Source organism: Chrysemys picta, chromosome 23 (assembly GCF_011386835.1).
Source record: "Chrysemys picta bellii isolate R12L10 chromosome 23, ASM1138683v2, whole genome shotgun sequence".
In the NCBI taxonomy this organism is placed as follows: Eukaryota; Metazoa; Chordata; order Testudines; family Emydidae; genus Chrysemys; species Chrysemys picta.
This window is the reverse complement of record NC_088813.1, coordinates 18,880,560-18,901,405: the sequence shown is the minus strand read 5'-3', so window position 1 is coordinate 18,901,405 and position 20,846 is coordinate 18,880,560. Positions and strand designations below refer to the sequence as shown.

Genomic DNA, 20,846 nt, shown 5'->3' with positions numbered 1-20,846 from the left:
GTTTTGCAACAGTCACAATATTTTGGCTGGATATTGTCTTAGGAGGTGGTACTAGTAGGGTGGAATTCCCTCATGCTGGAGTTTGCACTGGATGCTTTTACAAAGCTGGATACTCTGGTAATGATAATAATTTAAAAAAAAACAACAACCCACAACCATATTCCTTGAATGGGGATGGAGTCTGCGGCCTTGCGAGCAGGCGTTATTAATGTGCCAATTGCTCTGATATGATCACATACACAGGGAGCAGTGTGGGCTGATGGAGTAAAAACTAGCCTGGGCAATCTTTACGAGCTGAAATCCTGCACATCCCAGAAGGGTTTGTTTCTCTCCGCAGAGTTTGTGAGGCTATTTGAAATCTGCCTCAAAACCAACCAGCCAAAGAACCCCCAGAAGCCCTGTTGCACCAGACTTCCCCGTGAGCTGGCAGGGATGGTTTTTTGTTTGTTTGTTTTTTTGACAGAAACTTGCGTGTAACTTTCCCTGGAGGAACAGACGATTTTTGTGATTGTTCTTGCGGTATTTTAAAACTGAGAAACTAGTAGAGTCTCTTCAGCCGTCATGAGTGACTGACAACTCGGAGGTAAGGATTTCACAATGCATGTTTGTTTAGATTAAGCTTTCGCAATGCAGGCTGTTAGCTAGGAGTGTGAGCCTTGTCGGCTTCTGACTTGTGGGTTTGCCTCGTGCAATATGGCTAATGAATTAGGACAATGGGAAGCTGTGAAGAATTACAGCAAACTCAGTGGGGATTTCCTCAGTGCCCCAACCACCAAACTGGGAGAAGTGTTATGGGGAAGGTGGGTTATTTCTGTTCTCTGCTTGTATGTTACCTGCCAGATCTTAGTGTAGGACACAAGGAGAGTTATTCAGAAATATGTATTAGGACAGGGGTTCTCAGATTTTTGTACGGGTGACCCCTTTCACACAGCAAGCCTCTGAGTGCCACCCCCCCTTATACACTAAAAACACTTTTTAATATATTTAACACCATTATAAATGCTGGAGGCAAAGTGGAATTTGGGGTGGAGGGTGACAGCTCGCGACCACCCCATGTAATAACCTCGCGACCCCCTGAGGGGTCCCAACCCCCAGTTTGAGAACCCCTGTATTAGGATATTAAAATGAGCTGCTGCTACTGTACCAGCCACAAAACCCCACCAGCCGCAGCGCAGGCGTCTAGTACTTCGTAACTGGCCGTACCACCACTACCAGTTCCACCCTGACTTTCAAAGACAGGAGCAAGCGCTGCGGTTACCTGAACAATCAGGAGGATAGCTAACTGAGTAGGAAACTATTTGCATATTTAAATTGCCAATGATAATTCAGCCTCCTTGCAAAGGAAGGGGCCATCTGTGCATCGCAGGTACCTGCACGGCACCCGGTAAGTGTGTTGACTGGCTGTTTCTCACAGGGGTAGCAGTGTGGAAACGATTACAAGTGATGCTGGTAGTAATTAGACGTCCGAGTTAACACCCCTTGCTGATGTGCAGGGGGAGTTCACCCGTTGGGAAGTGCTGCTGTCTCCCTGTTTGGCTGTCAAACTGGTGGGATAACGAGGCACTGGGCTCTGCACTAGGGGGTGTTCCCACAACCAGAGGGGCTGGCCGCTGATGTTTGGGTTTGCTTTGTTTAATGAAAGGTCGGAATGTGGAGAAAAAAGCCTGCTCTGTGGGGAGCACCTCAGGGCACAAAGGGTTCTCGGTGCCATCTGCCTATAGCTGGGAGAGCGCAGAACGCTGGGAGTTTGGGGACTTTCTGTCCCGCAGATTCCTGTTGTCTCCTGCAAAGTCAGGGCTATGGGGTCCTTTGCACCTCCCTCATGATGGAGAGCAGTGCCCTAGGGAGACGCATCACTTGGGAGAGGTAGGCATGTAAAGTACTGTCCTGCCAGCAGAGGAAGGCTCTGCGGGCACTGGGCGTTCTCTCTCTGCCCAGCACTGTTGGGCACAGAGCTGAGCAACGCTAGAAACCTTTGTCTCCTGCCTAGGGATCCATGCACTCAGCGGGACAACTCCCAGGAGTACGTACTGCTCAGGGGTGCCACAACAGGTGCCTCGGGTGGGACTGTTCACAGCTGAGACCCCTGGGAGACAGCCAGCTTGCACTGAGAGATGAAGGTTCCTGGGGGGTTCCCGTTATTTCGGTCAGTCTCAGGTATTTATCTGGGACCTGGCACCATAGCATCTGAGCACGTCGGAATATTTACTGGTGAGGCAGCGCAGGGGAAACGGAGCCACAGAGAGACAGGGATTTGCCCAAAGTCACATCGGATGTCTGCAGCAGAGCAGGGAACTGAACCTGCCTCTTCTCCAGCCTAGGCTAACACCTGAGCATAGGACCATCCTGCCTCTGTGTCAAATACCAGTGCATGTAAAAGGCTGCACAGATTTCCACTCAGACAGACCTCAGCTCCCCCCCCTCACGACACTCCCACCCCCCTAAGGGAATGTAAAAGGAACACCAGACAGGGAGAAAGCAGTGATGGGGCAAAGAGAGAGGAAAACCAAACAACAGGGAGCAAAATATGCTCTTGAGAAAGGCAAGGTTCTCCCATGCGAAGTCTGCTCCCAGCTCGACTCCCTGCCCTCAGCCAGGGATCTGGAGATAGCCCTGACCCGGAGAGATGCCCTCCTTTGGGGTACAGTTAAGGCGAATCCGGTAGTAGAAACAGACAGGTGTTGCCAAGTATCCCTGGTTCAGACAGCCCCAGCTGACAGCTCCTGGGGATGACACCTTCTGATTTTAGCTTCCCCAAGTTGCTTTTACATGCTGGACTTGGCCTGTGTCTGCTGGAGAAAGCCTCGCATTACAGACCAACCCGGGCAGGTTGTGTGAGCAGCTGAGCAGTGCCAGGTTTTGGGGGCAGCCCGGCGGCACACCCCAGGCTTGTGCTGCTGGAGTCCTCCCTGCATCTCTCCTGTCCCTGACCCAGCCGCAGCCCAGTCCCCCGGGTCCCTCTGTTCAAGTGGCAGCAGTAGAATTCCCCCAAGAAGACAGACTGCAAATTAGTTCACAGCTAAACTTGCTGGAACGCCTTGATCAGGGAGAGCACAAGACCTCCACCCCCCAATCTCCTTGTCCTGTCCCAAACAAAGCTGGGGGCTCTCTTGATTTTTCCCAGTCTTGTTTTTCCATCTGCTTCTGAGGGGAGTGCAGGACTCTGGGGCTCTGCAGGGTTCAGATTTTGAAGCCAGTGTGACATTTAGACAGGGCGGCAAGAGTGCTGGGAATCCTTTTAGGAATCTTGTGTTTAGCAGATGCTTCCTTTGCATGGGGCTTCGTCCTCTGCACAGACAGCGCTGCATGTTGCCCTGGGACTCTGAGCCCGTGTTTCACCCCTGTTCTGCGCAAAGCGATTCGCACATCAGCTTTTCACTCACGCTGGCTTCTCTCAGGGCAGGTCTATACTGCAAACTTTTGCCAGCCCTGGCAGCTCTGTTGGTCAGAGGCATGAGGAGATGTGAGTTTTAACCAGCACAGCTGTGCTACCAAAAGGCCCTAATGCAGACACAGCTCTAGCAGCAAAGATGCGCTTTTCGTTTATTTTGCCCAGGGGGTGGAATAAGCTATACCAGCAAAGGGGTATAAGCGGTGTTCACACTAGGAGCGCTCTGCCAGCGTAGCATACGGATGTTGCTCTACTGGCAAAATGCTCCGAATGGACGCCTGGCCTAAGCCATGGAGGCTTGGTGTGAATGTAAAGCGATTTAATTAAACGGATGCAAACTGTTGTGTGGATGCTCTTAAACCGAAAGAACAGGGGCTTGCAGCGGCTTAACCAAAGAGGCGCTCGTTCGTGTGTCGACCAGCCTGCAGCCTTCGGCAGTTTGCTCAGAATTATTTAGGGCTTTGCACTAGTTCTCTGAGGGTCACAGAGGAAGAGTGAGGGGTTCTGTCCTCATGCAGTGTGGGCAGGTGCCTCTTCTCTTGTCTCTCTGTCTTTAACTCTGTTAAGTATTTGTGAGGGAGGCAATCCTGGCTTTCAGTGACTGAGGTTAGCAGAAATATTCAGAGGGTGCTTCTAAGGGAACAGCCGCACATTTAGCCCCACCTTGGTCTGCTCTGAAAACGCAGCTGAAAACACCTCTTCTGAGTCTTCTCTTCCTCATCTGGACCTCTGCTTTTCATCTTTAGTTTGCATTTTGTAAGTGCGTTACTGAACCCAGGGACAATGCAATGTACAGTTCTACCTTGCAAAAAAGCCCTGGGGGAAATGAAGGAATGTTTGCATTGGACCTGTCCCAAACAAAATCCCCAGACACACTCCTAATCTGCTCCCAATACCATTTAATGTAGCAGTGCCTGACATGATGCCTCCTGTGCATTTATAATGACGCCAGAAGGCACACTAAGGTGCAGAAGGAACGCAGGTGTTGTGTCTCTCCCTCACTCACACAAGCACCTGAGCTCGTCATCACGCCCAGAACTTCAGGGCTCCCTTTTGGATTCCCATGAGGGTTAACACCTGTTGCACTTGCTGGGTTTGCTCTTGGAGGTGGCCTCTTTCGCTATAGAGTGTCTTTCATAGAAGCAAACTGAGAAGATGATGAGAGTCTTCTATGGGTAGGAAGTTTCCTACCTTAGGTGTCGGTTTATAATGTGTTGCACCACAGGCGATCCTGGAGCATTGGTACGTGTAGTAATGACTCTGATTAATATTTTAGTAGTACCTAGAGGCATACTGTGTACTAGGGGCTGTATAGACACCTAGTGAGAGACAGTCTCTGCTCTCAAGAGCTTGCAGTCTAAATAGACCAGGCAGACTGAGGGTGAAAGAAATAGAATATTATCACCCCCTTTTCACAGCTAAGAATAAGTGACTTCCCTAGGTCACATGGTGACTCTGTGGCAGAACCAAGGACTGAATCCAGGTGTACTGAGGCCCAGTCTAACACCTTTACTGCAAGGGCATTCTTCCTCGTCAGTCTAACCAGCGCAATGGTATCTCCACCCAGTGCGGATAGGTGGTGACAACATGAGCTGCAGGATACAGCCTTGAGAGAGAATATGGGGCCCAGCTCAGAATGGTGGGTGGATGTGAAAGTGACGTGGTAATGTAGCCAAGCAAGGCGGTGGCAAGGGGCAGGTGGGACCTCTGGCAGGCAGGAGTCTGTTCTAGACACAGTCCCTATTGCTAGGCTCCCAGCAGAGCTGATGTGAGTGCTTTGCAGAAGCCGGCGGAAGGACTCAAACCTCAACAATGCTGTGGAGAATTCTGCTGCCAGGTTTTTTATTTTTTTCAGTGCTTAGCTTGATGGTTTATGGTTTTGGCAGAACTTTGGCTCTGAAATATAATATCAAATAAAGGCCTTCTGGTTAGGACATTTGACTTAACGCCGCTGATTTTTATTGCCTGAGGGATTAAGCAGAACAAAGTGGCTTTGAGTGTGTATGTGGATGGATGCTTGCTGGCCGGAGGCATGCCAGGCACGCTCTGGTGGTTAAGTGATCCAACGATGAACATACGTGGCACTCTTCACTGGAGCATCTCAAAGCACTTCCCTTGCGCGAGTGTTAGCGCTCACCTGGTTCTCCAGATGGGGAAACTGAGGCTCAGAGAGGAAAAGTGACTTGTCCCAGGGGGAACTAGCAATTCAGTGGCAGCTTCAGAGCTAGAAGCCAGATCACCAGCCTCACCCCACCCCTCCAAGCAAACCTTCTAACAGCTACTCCTCACTGTCTCCAAGTAACGTCATTGCACATTTTTAATGGGAGGGAAAGGCAAAGCAAAACGGAGCTGGTGTAATATAAACACAGGCTGAATCACTGCCTGCAAGGCTGGCGTTTTACTTTGTTTAACTTGTGAAGATTTATTTTAATCTGTATTTATGAAGTAGGTTTATTTAACGATGCTGAGGACTAGGCACCGTTGGCAGAAAAAGATTCTCCTGTCCACACCAAATCTCTCCAATGATTAGTTGACCTTCCCGATGAGATTTGTAAGTGTGTAATAGCTGGGCTTTGCTGCTCCTGGTAACTGGCTGAGAGCATCACACAAGCAGCTCCAAGTATGGGTGGGAAGGCCGCCCTGGCTGCGAGATGGAGCAGAAGCGGGAGATGCAGGAGGCCTGACTTCTAGCTCCAGCTCTGCCACCAACTTGCTGGGTGGCCGTCGGTAGGTCTCTGTTTCTCCATCCATAAAATGGGGATAATGGAAGCTACCCAGCTTTGTAAAGCACATCAGGGCCTAGGAATGCAACGGGCTACATTTGTGCTAGGCATAGAGTTTAAGGCCAGACGGGACCAGATCAGCTACTCGGACCTCCTGTATGTGTCAGCCTGCACCTGCACACTAAAGCCAACTACTGAAATGAGCCCAAAATATCACAGCCCTCAGGAGACCGGACTGTTCTGTGCCATGAGGAGAGATGAGGAGGGACCAAAGTGCACCAGGGCGCGAGGCCCCCTCAATGGCAGGGAGACAATTAAGTGAGAGACACCCAGATAATCCTGGCAAGTGACCCGCACCCCAGCTGCAGAGGAAGACAACAACAACAACAAAACCCACAATATCACCCCAGGTCACTGCCTACGTGACCTGGGGGGAAATTCCTTCCCAGCCCCACATGTGGCAGTGAGTGAGACCCTGAACATGTGAGCAAGAACCAGCCAGGCAAGCACCTGAGAGGGAGAATGCTCAGTGCCATCTCTAGCCATGGCCACCCCAATGCATCAGAAAAAGGAGTTAAAAGAAAAACCCAGAATACACTGGGGGAGGGGAGGGGTGGGATATCTCTTCCTGACCCCTGCAGCTGGCTACCTGAAACCCTGAAGCATAAGCTTTTAGGAACATAAGATGTAAACTGTGAGCCCCAGGACTTCTGAGTCCTGGTCCCCACCGTCACAAGCAACCTGTCATACAATCACACGCATACATTTGTCCAGCTCTCTCTTAAAACTAATTGTTGTTTGCCCCCATAACTCCTGCTCGGAGGCTGTTCCAGAACCTCCACCACTCTGGTGGTTAGAAACCTTCTAATTTCCAGCCTGAATTTGTTCATGGCCAGTTTATTCCCATTCGTTCTGTGCCAGCATTGTCCTGTAGCTTCAATAGCTCTTCGCCCTCCCTGGTATTTATCCCCGATGTATTTATAGCAGTCAGATCCCCTCTCAGCCTTCTTTATGTTAGACTAAACAAGCCGAGCTCTTCCAGTCTCCTCTCAAAGACAGGCTCTTCATTCTCCTGATCAGCTTCATAGCCCGTCTCTGCACCAGTTCCAGTCTGAATTCATCTTTCTTGAACCTGCACACAGGACTCCAGCTGAGGTCTCACCAGGGCCTTGTCCAATACATTCTAGGGTCACCTTTGCCACAGCCACAGCCACATCATTTTAGTGTCTCCCACTCATCCTGTGCTTCACCCACACCCCCAGGTCTCCCTCCTCCTCTGTCGCTTCCACCTGATGAGCTCCCAGCTCGTAGCAGAAATTCTTACTGGGAGACCCTAAGTGCATGACCTCGCCCTTTGAATGTCATCCCATGATTGAAACATTCGAACGAGCGCCAGTAACATCACAGTTCAGACCCTTTCCTCGTGGCCCCATGGACAGCACATCTCATCACAGTGGGTCTCCTCAGCGGAGCTGCTGCAGACAGATGCAGAATGGACATTTGATGGCGTAATCCCCGTACAACATACGTACATGTCAACATTTGAATTGCACCTCGCTCCTTCTCTCCTCTCCTGTGGAGTTGGAGCAGCCCTGTAGGATGAGTTGGGAAAGGCCCATGTGACAGAGCTGGAGCAGCCTGTACTAATCTGTGGCTCTCGTGTACTGAGGGCTGTCTGCATAACGTTCTCTGGATCTTCCTGCTTGGATGAGCAGCGAAGCAGCCAGCGACGTTAACATTTACACCGTTGTCTTTAGGTTTCTGAACCGAGTGGGACAGGTCCCACTCCTCTGAGCTAGTAAAGCAGGGTCTATGCAGGGTCAAGTGGCCCCGTGTCAGTAAGCCATCAGGCTCACGTGCCGTCAGTTACTGGAACCTGACAAACACATGGGTGGGAGCAGAGGAGAATTTCCTAGCAAGCTGAAAGTAGGAGGAGGCACTTTTGAAGATGGGCCAGTTTACACTAATGGAGAATTTGGCCCAGTGTTTCAGGCAGTCTGCAGACTCAGGCAGACACCACCCCTCCTTTGACACTTGGTCCGTGTTTGGAAAGTGTTCTTCACAACCAGGTGCACGGTTCTGTAGCAAGGGGTGCGTGCCAGGGATGGCAGAAGGCCCGGGGCCTCTGAGACAGACAGGCCCTGAGTGGCAGATGCTGCACATCCAGCAGTTAGTTCTCTGTATCTTACTGCAACTACTTTTGTTTCCAAATGGATTCATACCATCTGGAGAGGAGGTCATAAAAAGTCTGGCCCCAGAGCAGACGCTAACAGAGCTGTGAAGTTCCCAGAGATGCAGTGTTCTTGTATCATTTCTGGGTTACTGAGATGTCACTTCTAATGCCTGCAGAAGGTGACTGACAGTGGCTGCATCGCAGAGGGTTTGGCGTGCGACATGCAAAGAGGGGCAAGCTCTAGTCTCTGAGCAGAACTGCCAGGGCCTGGGCCACGAGGCGCTGGCTCCGAGGGCCCCGTTCTCCTCTCTTCTACCCCGGCTTCACAGCAGCATTACTCAGTTCCCTGACCACGGGGCTGGGCTAACTGGCTGGAGTTCACTCTATTGCTTGGCCTCTAGGTGGCTGGAAAATCACGTCGGATAGAACAGGGCTGCTGCTGTAGGTTTGTAGCAGGGGACAGGTGGAGCCAACATTAGACGACAAGCATCATAAAAATAAGAACGACAAGCTCTGCTTTCTTGAGCAGGGATGGCTGCGGAGGCAACGCCGCTCTCCCGGTATCCAGCCGCACAGCTGGTAGGGGTGCAGGACTCCGCGCAGGCACAGTGTTGCTCTAATCTAGCTCTGAGCTGCAGACCCATCCGCTTCCCAAGTGTCTAGATTCTTGATTCTATTATGTGCCAAAAGCTTGTGCAGGACGTTGGCTGGCTGTGGGCAGGGACCAGTGGCTGTTCTGTACCAGGGAGAGCTGCCAGCCTGTCCAAAGATGGCGTGGCTTCATCAGCAAATCCCATGCTACTTCTCGCTTTCCGTGCAGGGTTTGCAGCGCGGGTCTGGATCATGGGATGGGGGCCACGTGTCCCATAATACCCAGGTCTGTCTCATGGGAAAGTGTGTTGTTCTTTGCATTGCAGGTGTGAGGGACTGTCCTTGTGTTGCAATAGCGTAGGACCACCTGCCTCATTAATTATTATTATGTGTATCTGACAGTAGCACGTCCAGGCCCTACTCACAGTTCAGGCCCCCATTGTAAAAGTGGCTGTAAAAAGAAACAGAAAATCCAGGGGGGTCACAGTCTGCAGCCTGACGGGCTAATAGCATGGTCTGAGGCATCCAATCTAAATACTTCACAAGTGGAGACACAGACACTTGTGCTATAGAGGATGGAGGCAAATTTAGGGTGAAAATGATGGGCCAGGCTGTCCCCTGCCTAGCGGCTTGTGTGTCATTCACAGCTGTGCCCAGTGAGTGAGGTACCCCACTGCCAAACCAGGACGACAGCACAAATCCTGCCTGCGCCTGTGCACAAGGCTGGAGCACAGGGCCCTGGTGGTTTGTCCTCTGGGACACTTGTGAGACATGCTGCAGCCTTTTGCCAAGGCTCTGAACCGGGGATTTAACCCAGTATGATGCAGAAAGCTCCATCAGTGTCCGTCTTCGACCTACCTGTCTGGCTGCCCATCGGAACTCATTCTCCCCTGCAGCCCTGATCGGGGTGTGTCAGGCAACGGGCGACAGCTCGTCTGAACATGCTGAAGTGGGTTTGGTCTACTCCAATAGGCTGACCAGCTGTCAGGACCAGGGGGCAGCAATGCAAGCAGGCGTGAGAAGGGTGCAAAGTAAACAGGACCGAGACCGCAAAGTGGAGAGTCCTGTCAGACACATGGCAAAGCAAACACCTCCCAAGGCATTAGCCTGCTACAGCCTGGCCCCAAACAGCTCTGAGCTGGTTACTTTGGTGCAAGTTTACGTGTAGAGGAGGTCTTAGGAACATAGGATTCACCATGCAGGCCTCTCTAGTCTGGTGCCTGCCTCTAGCCTTCGCCAGTGCAGTGCCTATTGCTTCAGAGGAAGAGCAGAAAAGCCCATCACGCACCTGACAAACTGTGCAGTGCTGGCCGGGGGGGAGTAGCAATGGCCAAAGCACATTTGTTTAAAAACAAAAATCAAATGAATACTTGGAGAGGCACCGGCCCTGGGCCCACGCCCCACTTCAACCCCCAAAGCCTGGGGTGCTGTAGAGAGTGAGCAAAGGGGCACTCAGCAGGCTGGTGCCCTAGGTTGGTGTCGGCTCTGTCATGTGTCCGACATGCGTCGTGCTGGCCCCTCTCTGCATGGGATGAATTTCACACATTGTTTCTAGCAAATAGTCATTTGATTTTCCTGGACTGTGTTCCCTTTCTATAAATGTCCCGGCCAGCCGGTGAGCTGTACAGGCAAGAATTTTCACCGGAACAGTGAATTTTAAATCAATGTTGCAAAATATTAGTGGAAAACAAATTCTGAATGTGTAATGGTGAGTATTTACGCTGCAAACCTGACCGTAAGCATTACAGCGGTGCAGACGGGAAAGAGCCATACTGTGTCACCTACACACCCAATCAAAACAGCTCAGCGTTTGAATTCCTGCAGCAAAGCGGCAGTGAAACCATTTGGGAAATAACTCGGAAGAATGAATAAATTCCAGAAATCTGCCCTTTGTGCAAAGAACTAACGCGGTGAAATTCATCAGATAAATTGTGCATTACAAATGACAGATTATTCACCCAGCTCCAAGCCCTGATGCCAGCTTCCCCTCCCCCAAACATTCTTATCATGTAGCCAGCAGGCAGGGTTTGTGCTTGCGAGCGGGCAGGACTTCACAGGGGGTCGTACGCCGCTGCCATTGGAATATTATCTCCTTTGTCCTGTCTCCAGTCCTCACACAAGCATCTGGTCCTTCTCTCCCCGACTCAGTAAACCTTCAGGAGATCCCGTTTACATTACGGATAGCTGGATATGTTTAGCAAGGAGCAATATATCAGCAATTTGGTTATTATGGGTTATTTCTGCAATCTTCCAGGCAGATCATGTTGGTCTATCTCACCTCATGTGGAGGAGGCTAATGGTGAATTATCCAGATGGTTTACATTTTTTGGTTTGAATGGGGCTCCCAAGTACCAATTTATCCTGACAGAATTGCAAACAAGAAGGCTTGCTGTCATCTTGGATGCTAGGACAAGTCTCTCCACAAATGAACACAGAGCAATTCAGGTTACCCTAAATTCTCCCCGCCGAAGGGAAAACGGAATAAATCTCTTACCACCCTGCTAATATTTAGACTGGGAATAGTTTGCAGCAACCTGAGCTTGACTGATGTCTTCAATAGCTTGAAGAATCGTATTTCACGGCCCGAGATTGGGAGGAAGAGCTGGGAACAGGTCCTCCTGCCCCATCCATGCACTTTCCCCTTTCTCTGTGTGAAAGATGAAAGCACCTCAGGAGTCTAGGCTGGAGCCTTTGGGGAACACTGGAATCTGTTGTTTCTGATTTCTCCTGTGCATTTGAGATGTAGTTACACAGGAGGTCAGGCTAGCCCCCTTCTAGCTTTAAAATCTCGGGAGTGTCTGCAGAGAAGGCAAATTTTAGCTAAATATCTCGGCATGCCCCACCTCCAGCTAGGACACAAACTCACTTGCTCTGCTGGGCCAGCAGCCACCCCTCGCTTCTGAGGTTTTGTCTGGGGTAGAACATGGAACATGAAAGGAATTTGCTTCGAGTGTGTTGGCACCCTCCGAGGTTGCTTTCCATGTGAAACTCCAAGGCCTTTGCACGGCAGAAGCCCCAACTGGAGGGTTTAAGTGGGATGTAAGTGGTGCACAGACATGATGCTGGCCCAGCCCTCTGCGTGCGGGGAGTTTTCTCTGTGAAAGTTCTAGCAGCTGTGTTTACAGCTGGGAATGTTTGCCTAGACAGCGAATTCTGCAGAAGGACTGGAGACGGTTCTCAGAAGCCAATTTTGAATTCATAATCATGACTATTTGAACCAGAAACCTGCTGTAATCAGCAAAAGGAAAGCTACCATGTGACCAGTTTGTCCAATCAAAAGGAATGGTGCTGGAATTTCAAATACTGAACACATGCAATGAACCAGTGCTTTATTTGTAATGAAAGAGGTGCCAGGGCTCAAACAATTATTTTACTGTCATAACTGACATGGCAAGCCCAGAGGCTCTGAACTGCCAGGCCCAGAGGTGCCGGGGCTGTGAACTGCCAGGCCCAGAGGGGCCAGGCTCTGACCTGCCAGGCCCAGAGGTGCTGGGTTCTGACCTGGCACAAATTAACTAACCACTGCAATGAATGGCTTGTGGGCTGAGAATGGTCTGCAGAAATTGTTCGGTGACTGATTTTGCACCAGGAGTTCCTTTGGGAGAATCGGACCCCATCTGCAGGGGGAGAAGAAGGCAGGACATGCCAGATTCATTGTTTGTTGCAACTCCTCCACCCTGCTGTAGTCTGAGGGTGGGTTTTGGAAACTACATTTCACCTTTCTCCTGTATCTCAGAGTCTGTTGGAGCAGCAAGGGAAATGCATCCCAGGGTCCAACCCTCTCCCCTCTCTGCGAATTCCCTGTCTCTGGCCTGCAGATGTTACCATGAACTCCTCAGCAGCGGGGTGCACGTGGGGAGATTGGTGGGCTTCACATTCAGGTCCCAAGCCACACAAGGCTTTCTAGATCAAAGGCAATGCACAGAATTGCAGCTGGAAGCCAGTGCAGATGTCGAGGAATTGGAGCAAAAATGCTCCCTGCAGTGAATGCCATCTAGCTTTAGTCACAAACACGGGGCAGTTGTAACCGTCAGGCAATATTGTGCTGCTCTTGCCCTATTCACAAGTCAGTGTTGTCTAGTCTGTAATAAGAGCCTGGCTGCCTGTTGCTACAGTGCAAACCCTGCCGTGTGCATCCAGAGAAGACTACGTCCCCGCCACCCCCCATAGCCATGCTCCTGGCCTCACTGTGTCGCGGATGGAGGCTCCCCAGGAGCCGCCTATGGCCGATGGGATCCTGTCTTGGTGCCGCAGACACTTGTTTAGAGGAGAATATTTTTGCTGCCTTTGCTAGCTCTGCCTCCCTCCTACGGTGCCTCAGTGACTCCCTCTGGCGAGAGCAGAGCCCGGGGAGGTGCGGTACTAGGTGGGTCCAAATCCAGGCTAAACTCTGCCTCTCCGATGAGCTCTGTGAACTTGCCTGGGCCCGATGGAGTAAAATGAGAACACTCGGACCAGTCCAAAGCGTTGGGCCTGGGAAGCGCCTGGCTGCAGGTGTTGGGAGCTGCTGGCTGCTGTTCACCCCCAGGCAGCTGGGAAGGTGATTGCAGATTAGGACAAGTGTATAGGACGTGCACTTTGCTGCAGAAGGGCCCAAACTCAGCCACAACCCTCCTCTGCTCCAGAGCGGGATGTCCACGCTGCGCCACGTGACCGTGCATGCCTTCTCTTCGTGTGTGTGTCAGTCCGGGCCAGGGGGAAGGGGATCGCGCCGCCCCCGCACACAGCCCCACGTTGGGAAACACTCCTCGGCCTCACTGAAGCACTTGACAATGTTTATAAAGCAACCGGCAGCAAACAGCCTTCAAAGCACAGCACAAGTTGGTGTTTACCCGAGTGACTAACTATTTCTTTGAACCCCCTCTGGGTGCTGCTGCAGGATCTAACGACAAGCACATGGGAAGCGCTGTGCTCCTGCCAGGGCAGCTTTCGGGGGGCCACAGCAGGGCCGTGGTGAAGCTCAAAGTCACGAGGCTAGGAGGAGGGCAATGACCCTTTGCCCGGCGTGTGAGAAATAGTTCACAGGCCTCAGCATTGTGCGGCAACCTCAGCTTTCCATTTGAGCATGAACACCTCAATCGGAGATGTGCTGTCGCAACACATGGGCAAGATAGGGGTCATGTCCCCGTCTAGCGGCTGGTCCATTAGAGGATGATGGTCTGTTACCGCCACCAGCTAACAGGATTTACTCCTTCAGCTCAAGTGGTAGAGGCCTGTAGTTTGGTGCTGGGTTCAAATCCTACTGCCAGCCAGTGCTCAGGGTTGTTACGCTGTTAGAGCAGGGGAGGGGCACACTTTCCTGAATCCAGCTCCTCTGTTCAGTGCTGGCCCTGCCCTGGCCCTTTGCCAAGGGGGATCTCCCCCATCCTGGGCATCGCCAGAGACCTCTTTCCTTCCTCTCATGCTGAGTGCCCAGAGCAGCTAGCCCAGAATTCCTCTTGGCCATGGGGCCTGTATTCAGCAGTGGAGTTGAATATTCCCCAGCGCTGGCCCTGAGGCACATTCTCACCCTCAGCTGCTGCGTAAGAGTGTATCTGTTCCTTCCAGCTGGAGGCAGGCTAAGCCACAGGGAGTGAGAGGCGGGTAAAGGACTTCAGCGGGCCCAGAACTGTTCTCAAAGGCCCGGAGGCACTTCCACTGACTGCACTGGGCTTTGGCTCAGGTCTCAAGATCGTGGATGAAAACTTCATTGCCTGGGCTGGGACATTGGACACTAGCTGGGACAAAAGACTCGGCAATGCACTGGGCTGGCCTAGAGGAACTAACAGGGCTGTGGATTCTCTGCCGGCCTGGGGTAACGGGAGCAGGATTGCACAAGAAGTGATACTTTAAAGTAGTGGGTTTAATGCCCAGAGGAGTGCAGTGGAGATACAGTTTCTCTAAGCTCTTGGCTACTGTGGTGATGGGCCGGGAGGCAGTGACAGGAATGACCATCAGAATCCTCTTCGTCAGCCAGTGTGTCTCCAAGCCAAGACAAGTTCCCAGGAGAAGTCCCCGGGGTGGGGAACCAGAGCGATGACCCCCTGCTATAGGTAATGCCAGCACGGGTTTGCAAGATCTGCCCAGGCCTCTTCCCCTGGCTGGCTGTCGCTGGTTGGTACCTGCATGCTAGTGGGATTCGAGGCTGGGTTTGCAAGTGCTGGTCTGAAGCCAAAGTCTGAGCGCTGTAAACAGCCCGCTGGCTGCTCCCGGCTGACCCGCGGAGGGAGGGAGAGGCTGCCACGCTGAACTGTAGGAGGCACCGGCAGATTGCTGCATAGCTGAGATTAGCAGCATGGCACGTGGCTTGAACTGTTTGCAGACTCATTTTGGAGGCCTATGGCCAGATCCTCAGCTGGTGCAGATGGCCATGGCTCCACTGAAGGCAATGGAGCTGCACTACTTTACGCCAACCACGCACCTGGGCTCCTAGCGTACAAACTCTGCGGAAAGCCCCTTCCCTTCAGCGTGTGAGAGATCCTGGTACCATGGGGGGTGGGGACGCTCTCCGTGCCAAGCTCCGAGCGGTTTAGAATCAGCACATGTGGGGGTCTTCCTGCAGCCCCCACTGAGTTCCAGACCCATCTAGGCTGGCCCTGGGAGCATCGGCGATGCAGAGTTATTTTAAAGGGATTAAAATCATTTTCTGTTTCATTTGACCTCACAGCATGAATGTTGTCCCCTTTATTCCCACACAAAGGCTGCAGTTGGTGGGGTTTTGCATTGCCAGAAGAGCTGTGTCAGAGTTTTCTATTTAGCCGGGATGTCTCACTTCCTCCCAGACACACAATACACAGAAAAATCACCTCCTCGGTCATTTCCAAAGCGAAGCAGCACATTGTTCCCTTGGCTGCACTGTCTGGGCAGTGCGCATATGTCTGGAGTCCAGGCCAGCACTGCCAGTTCTGCACAGTTGCTAGGTTTGTTTTCAAACTCTGTAGCTGTTGATCACACCTCAAATCCTGAAGCTTCCCCCTTTTATCCATCATTGCTCATTCTGGGAAGTGTCGTGCTAGAGCTGGAAGGAAACGGCTTTTATCATGAAAACATGTTGTTCTTTTTCAACATCTTTTGTTCAAGGGTCATCCAGATCTTCAGTTAGACCTTGGAACTCGCTGCCACATGATGCCACTGAGACTAGAAACTTAACAAGATTCAATGCGCAATTAGGCATTTACCTGGAGGGCAGAAATGTCCAGAGTCATTATGGTTAGTGCTGAAAGAAGGGTATTGGAAGAGAGATAAAACTCCAGGCTTCAGGGCTTAAACCAATCCCTAACTATTAGGAGTTAGGGACCTTCATGAGGGCCAATTATCCCACACGTGCTACTGCAGGTTTCTTACCCCTTCCTCTGAAGCAGCTGGTGTTGGCCCCTGTCAGAGGCAGGACACAGGCCTAGATGGACCCTGAGTCTGATCCAGTCTGGCAATTCCCATGTTCCTGAGAGTGTTACAAATATGAATGAATTAATCTGCTCTAGGGCACGTCAATATTCCTGGAGTGGAAAAGTGTCTTGTGGTTAAGGCACTGGTCCAGGACCAAGGACATCAGGCATCATTGTCACAGACCCCCGTGTGACCTTGGTCAAGTCACTTAATTGCTCCGTGCCTCAATTACCGAGCTGCAAAACAGGAATAATAATTCTGCCTTGTCTATTTAGGTTGTAAGGTCTTTGGGGTAGGGACTGTCTCTTACAATGTGTGTGTGCAGCAGTAGCTCAAGGGGGGCCTGTACTTGGTTGAGCATCACTGTAATACAAGTAGTAATATATTAAGTCCATTTTACAGATAGAAGAAATGGGGCACAAAGAAGTAAGAGATTTGTTCAGAGGTTACACAGCAAATGAGTGGCGGAGGCAGATGAGAACCCAGGGGCCCTGACTTCCAATCCCCTATTACAGACATTGCTGGCACCCTTTCTCCTATAGGGACATTGTCACACACACAGATAGGCTGACCAGACAGCAAATGTGAAAAATTGGGACATGGGTGGGGGTAATAGGTACCTATATAAGAAAAAGACCCAAAAATCGGGACTGTCCCTATAAAATGGGGACATCTGGTCACCCTACACACAGACATTTTCTCTCATTTCTCTTTACCCCCCTAGAACAATGGCACAGAACAATTTGCTTTTTGTCGGAGTTGCTCTTGCCCTGATTTGTCCATCCGCACATGCCACCATTGCTTCCCGACTGGTACATCACTGTTCATTGCAGTGACATCAGCACAGCTGTGAGAATAGTCTTTGTTAATTAACTTGGGCTTCCTCTGCTGGCTGGATCTACAGTAGCAGCAGAGCGAAGGCAGGAGACAGCCCTAAAATGACAACTCCTGCGCATGGTTTGGTGAATTTATCAAGTATTTCCGATTTATAAAAAATGGATGATCTAGGACACTTTCCAGGTGATGACAATGTTTTAAGGCTGGGAAAACGTGGGGCCTGTGCCTTGTCCTGGGCAAAGCTGACTGACAGAAGAGTCATTTTGCTATTTCCAGGGGCTTTTTTAAATTTTGTTGTGCAGGACATTTTGGCTTGTGGTTCTGACCTGGGACAATCGTATCTAGTCTGTGCGAGGGAGGATGAGCAGCACTGTCCCTACGCACAGCATGAAATCTCAGTAGCTACAATCACATCAATAGCTACTTAAGTCACCAGACATTCAATGAGGCCACTCGACGGGAGACATCTCTGAAGCTGGCAGCCTACAAGAGCCACGCCTACAGCTGGTCGCCGTCAGACGAGCAGTGATCGGGACTGGCAGCACTTTAAGTACATTCTAGCTAGAAATAGGCCAGCCCTTATTCAATGTAAAAACTACACTCAGTCATGTTAACGTTCTCAAAGGAAATAGGTTGCTATTAGTTTTTAAGCAAACAGGAACTTCCAGATATGTCCGTGAAGTAATTTTACCTGTCAATCTCCTCCCTGCAGATCTGCTGCCTGACCCCCCCCCCCATTCTGCCCTTCCAGGGCTCTGTGATGTTGTTATTCCTCCCGGCCTGCTATTTCATCCTGCACTTGTATATTAATTCTCGCGGAGTCCCGCTGAGCAATGTATGCACGAGACGTAAAATAACATTGATTATTCCATAAGGTTAATCTGTTCCTTTTCCCTTCCAGTTTGTGTGGAGGTGTTTGGAAGCTACAAGCAGCTAACGCTCACGGCGTGGGAGCCCCCAGATGGGACTAGATCCACGCTCCGGTGCTCCTTATGGGGTTGAAGGTAGACTCATGTTACCTACTACCTAAGTTTTCTGTGGCTGATATTATGGTGTGCGGATATGGTCCTGTACCAGGCATCGTGTACAGACTTTCAGTCCTGATCCAGCCCAAGACACACTAGCAGGAGCAAACCCAGACACCACGCTGTGGAACGGACTCTCGATCACCCTGCAGTCTAGGCACTGGGAAGTTACTATGCAGCTTGGACTGTTTCTGGTGGTGGTTTTTCTAAGCTTGATGGATCTGACAGGCAGCAGCAAGGTGGTGAAGGGCAAGAGGCAAAGACGAAGTATGTATGAAATGCTTTTCTTCTCTGACTCCCTCTCGCGATGCAGAATGTCACTGTCTGTGCGTAACATGCCCCTGTTGTTCGCAGGCACCCAAAGGGCAGGGGAGGAGCAGCTGTTTAGGGAGAAGCTGGCGCAGGGTAAGCAGTGCAGAAGGGGGGGTAGCGTGGGATTGTTATCACGCCCAAGGCATAAGGTAACGGTTTGACATGTGGCTCAGTCCCTGACTGTGTAAGCTCCTCAGGGCAGGGGCTGGGGCTGTTGGGTCTTTCCAAGTCAGTGCCTAACAAATCCCACAAGGAGCCTGGCTGGAAAGATACGCCCCTTGCTCTTGCTGTCAGATAGGGAACATTTCTAAGTTTGCTTCCTCTGCACCCAGCTTTTCTCCTGGCTGGACTGATGGTTCCCCCGTCCCTTACTGAGCACGGAGCAGGAACTGGTCCTCCGACTCCGCAGGAACACGGTGATCTTATGTTCCCCAAAGCTGGCCCCCCGCTCGTAGCTCAAGGGAGACCGACTGGGCTCTGGGTTTGTAACAACTAGCAGCCCTGTTCCAGATTTCCATTAAGGAACCTGCAGCTTCTATGCCAGGGAGCAGGAGAGGCAGGTGTGGCCCGTGAGAGCCCGCGGTGGCTACAGAGTGTGTGGACGAGAACAGAGGCAGGTGCATGGAGTAGAATAGCAACAGGGGCTGCAAGTGAATCAGGAAAATTCACTGCGCTGAGGGCTGGCGAGTGCACCCAGGAAACTGAAAAAGGAAGTTTCCGCTCCAGGAATTATGAATGGGCCAAGCCCCGGCCCCTCTTTAACAAAGCACACAGACTCGGAGCTAGTGACCAAGCTTTCCAAGGACGGGCTGTGCTGGTAACTCAAAGCAATAAGAGCATTTCAGCCTAAACTTCCTGCCTGAGATTGGCAGATCCCGGAGACTGTAGCTCACCCTCAGCCCTTCCTGCAAAAACCCTCTGCTTGTCTCAAGCCCAATGAGCCAGGCTGCACCCTCTTTAGAGCCTGGTGAAAGTCAATTGGGCCCACCTGCCAGCGTGACTCAGCAGTACTTATCCTGCCTCTCAAGGGGGGGTTAATAGCTGAGCCTGCATCTCACAGGGGCTGAGGCCGGCTCTGTACACAAACTTGCATGGAAATAACAAAGAGGGGTGACTTAAACCCCAGTTCGTTATTTTGGTGCAAGTCAGCGTGGCATGAAAGGGGCTGCTGTTTGATTTAGCTGGAGTTGGTCATTGCTTTACAGCCATCTCTCTGCACAGAGTTGCTCCGGTTTAAGTAACAGTGCATTTTAAACTGATGTGTGTGGACACTCTCAGATCACTTCAGCAGCATCAGGAAGTGTGCAGGTGCAAGTCAACTGATATCTCCAGTTTTAAACTGATGTAAGAGCATCCACACAGGGGTTTGCACCAGTTTTACTACACTGGCTTTTTAACTGATTTACGTTAAACTGGTCCAACTAGTGTGTGTCTGTGAGTCCTAAGGGAGGCCTGCAGCAGTCGCTTGCTCCAGGGAAGATGTGCTCTCATGGTTAATGTTATAAATTACGAGTCCCAAATGGGTCTCAATTACAATCTTAGCTAGGGGGCCATCCATCAGCACCACAGCAAGGCAATATCTGCCCCGGTGTTGAGCTCGCAACTCCCGTGGGCCCTGGGGCAGAGTAAACCTATTGTCCCTGGCATTGCAGTGACACCCTTCCTGTGCCGCTGGAATGAGCCATGCAGTGTCTGCCAGTGGTGCTGGAACTAGGGGACTGGCGGGGGGACTGACACACCCCACCCCCGCCAAACACCAAATACATGGTTTCCATCAGCAGCACTCCCGCTGTAAAAATTGTTTCCCCCTCTCCCCTCCAGTGCCTGTACGTAATGCATGAAGCATGGTGATGGGCAGTGCGTGTACAGCTGAGGGGGGAAGCCATCTGGCCTGGAGGACTTTACCCCAGAATATATTAATCTTTGGTGCAACTTCAGAGGCATCAGTAGAGTTACAGCAAGGAGGAATTTGGCCCAATGCCCCCTCTTGTCTTCCTCTCTCCTCCCCACCTCCTTTTTCCCTGACTAGCACTCGCTGGCCCCTCCTGCCAATCCATAAAGCCCCTGGGAAGCTGCACACCAAGGCTTGCCCTCCTGACCCCTTCCCGTCTGATGGTCGCTGCCAGCCCACCCTGCATCGGGGCAGTGTGTGGATCCTCTTCCTGCTGTGTGTGGACGCGATATGGCAAAAGGCGGGGCTTAGAGAGGAAACTGTGGGACACGCTGGAGCACTCCTGAGACGTTAAAGCTGCCAGGAGTGGGAAAGACAGGGAGCCGTGCGCTCCCCTTCTCCGAGAGCTCACCATAGCCCTTCCCATTCTGCCTTGTTAAATACAAACAGCCAGGCTGGGTCAGACCAATGGCCCATCTAACCCAGTGTCCGGTCTTCTGACAGTGGCTGATGGCAGGTGCTTCAGAGGGAATGAGCA

General features: G+C 51.4%; 1 protein-coding gene across 5 annotated transcripts in view; it reads left to right on the top strand.

Annotated features, from left to right (window-relative positions):
- The window catches only part of RSPO1 (R-spondin 1), a 41,734-nt gene that overhangs the window by 200 nt on the left and 20,688 nt on the right, over positions 1–20,846 (top strand). Inside the window, exons 2-3 of one of the 5 annotated variants that reach the window (XM_065576736.1) lie at positions 464–583; positions 17,982–18,084. In XM_065576736.1, the coding sequence (XP_065432808.1) occupies positions 18,042–18,084 (43 nt within the window). In that variant the 5' untranslated portion in view covers positions 464–583; positions 17,982–18,041. Of the gene's footprint in view, positions 1–53; positions 584–17,981; positions 18,373–18,459; positions 18,511–20,846 lie in introns of those variants that run through there. The other 4 variants (XM_065576735.1, XM_042853979.2, XM_042853980.2 and 1 more) reach the window with 4 other exon arrangements.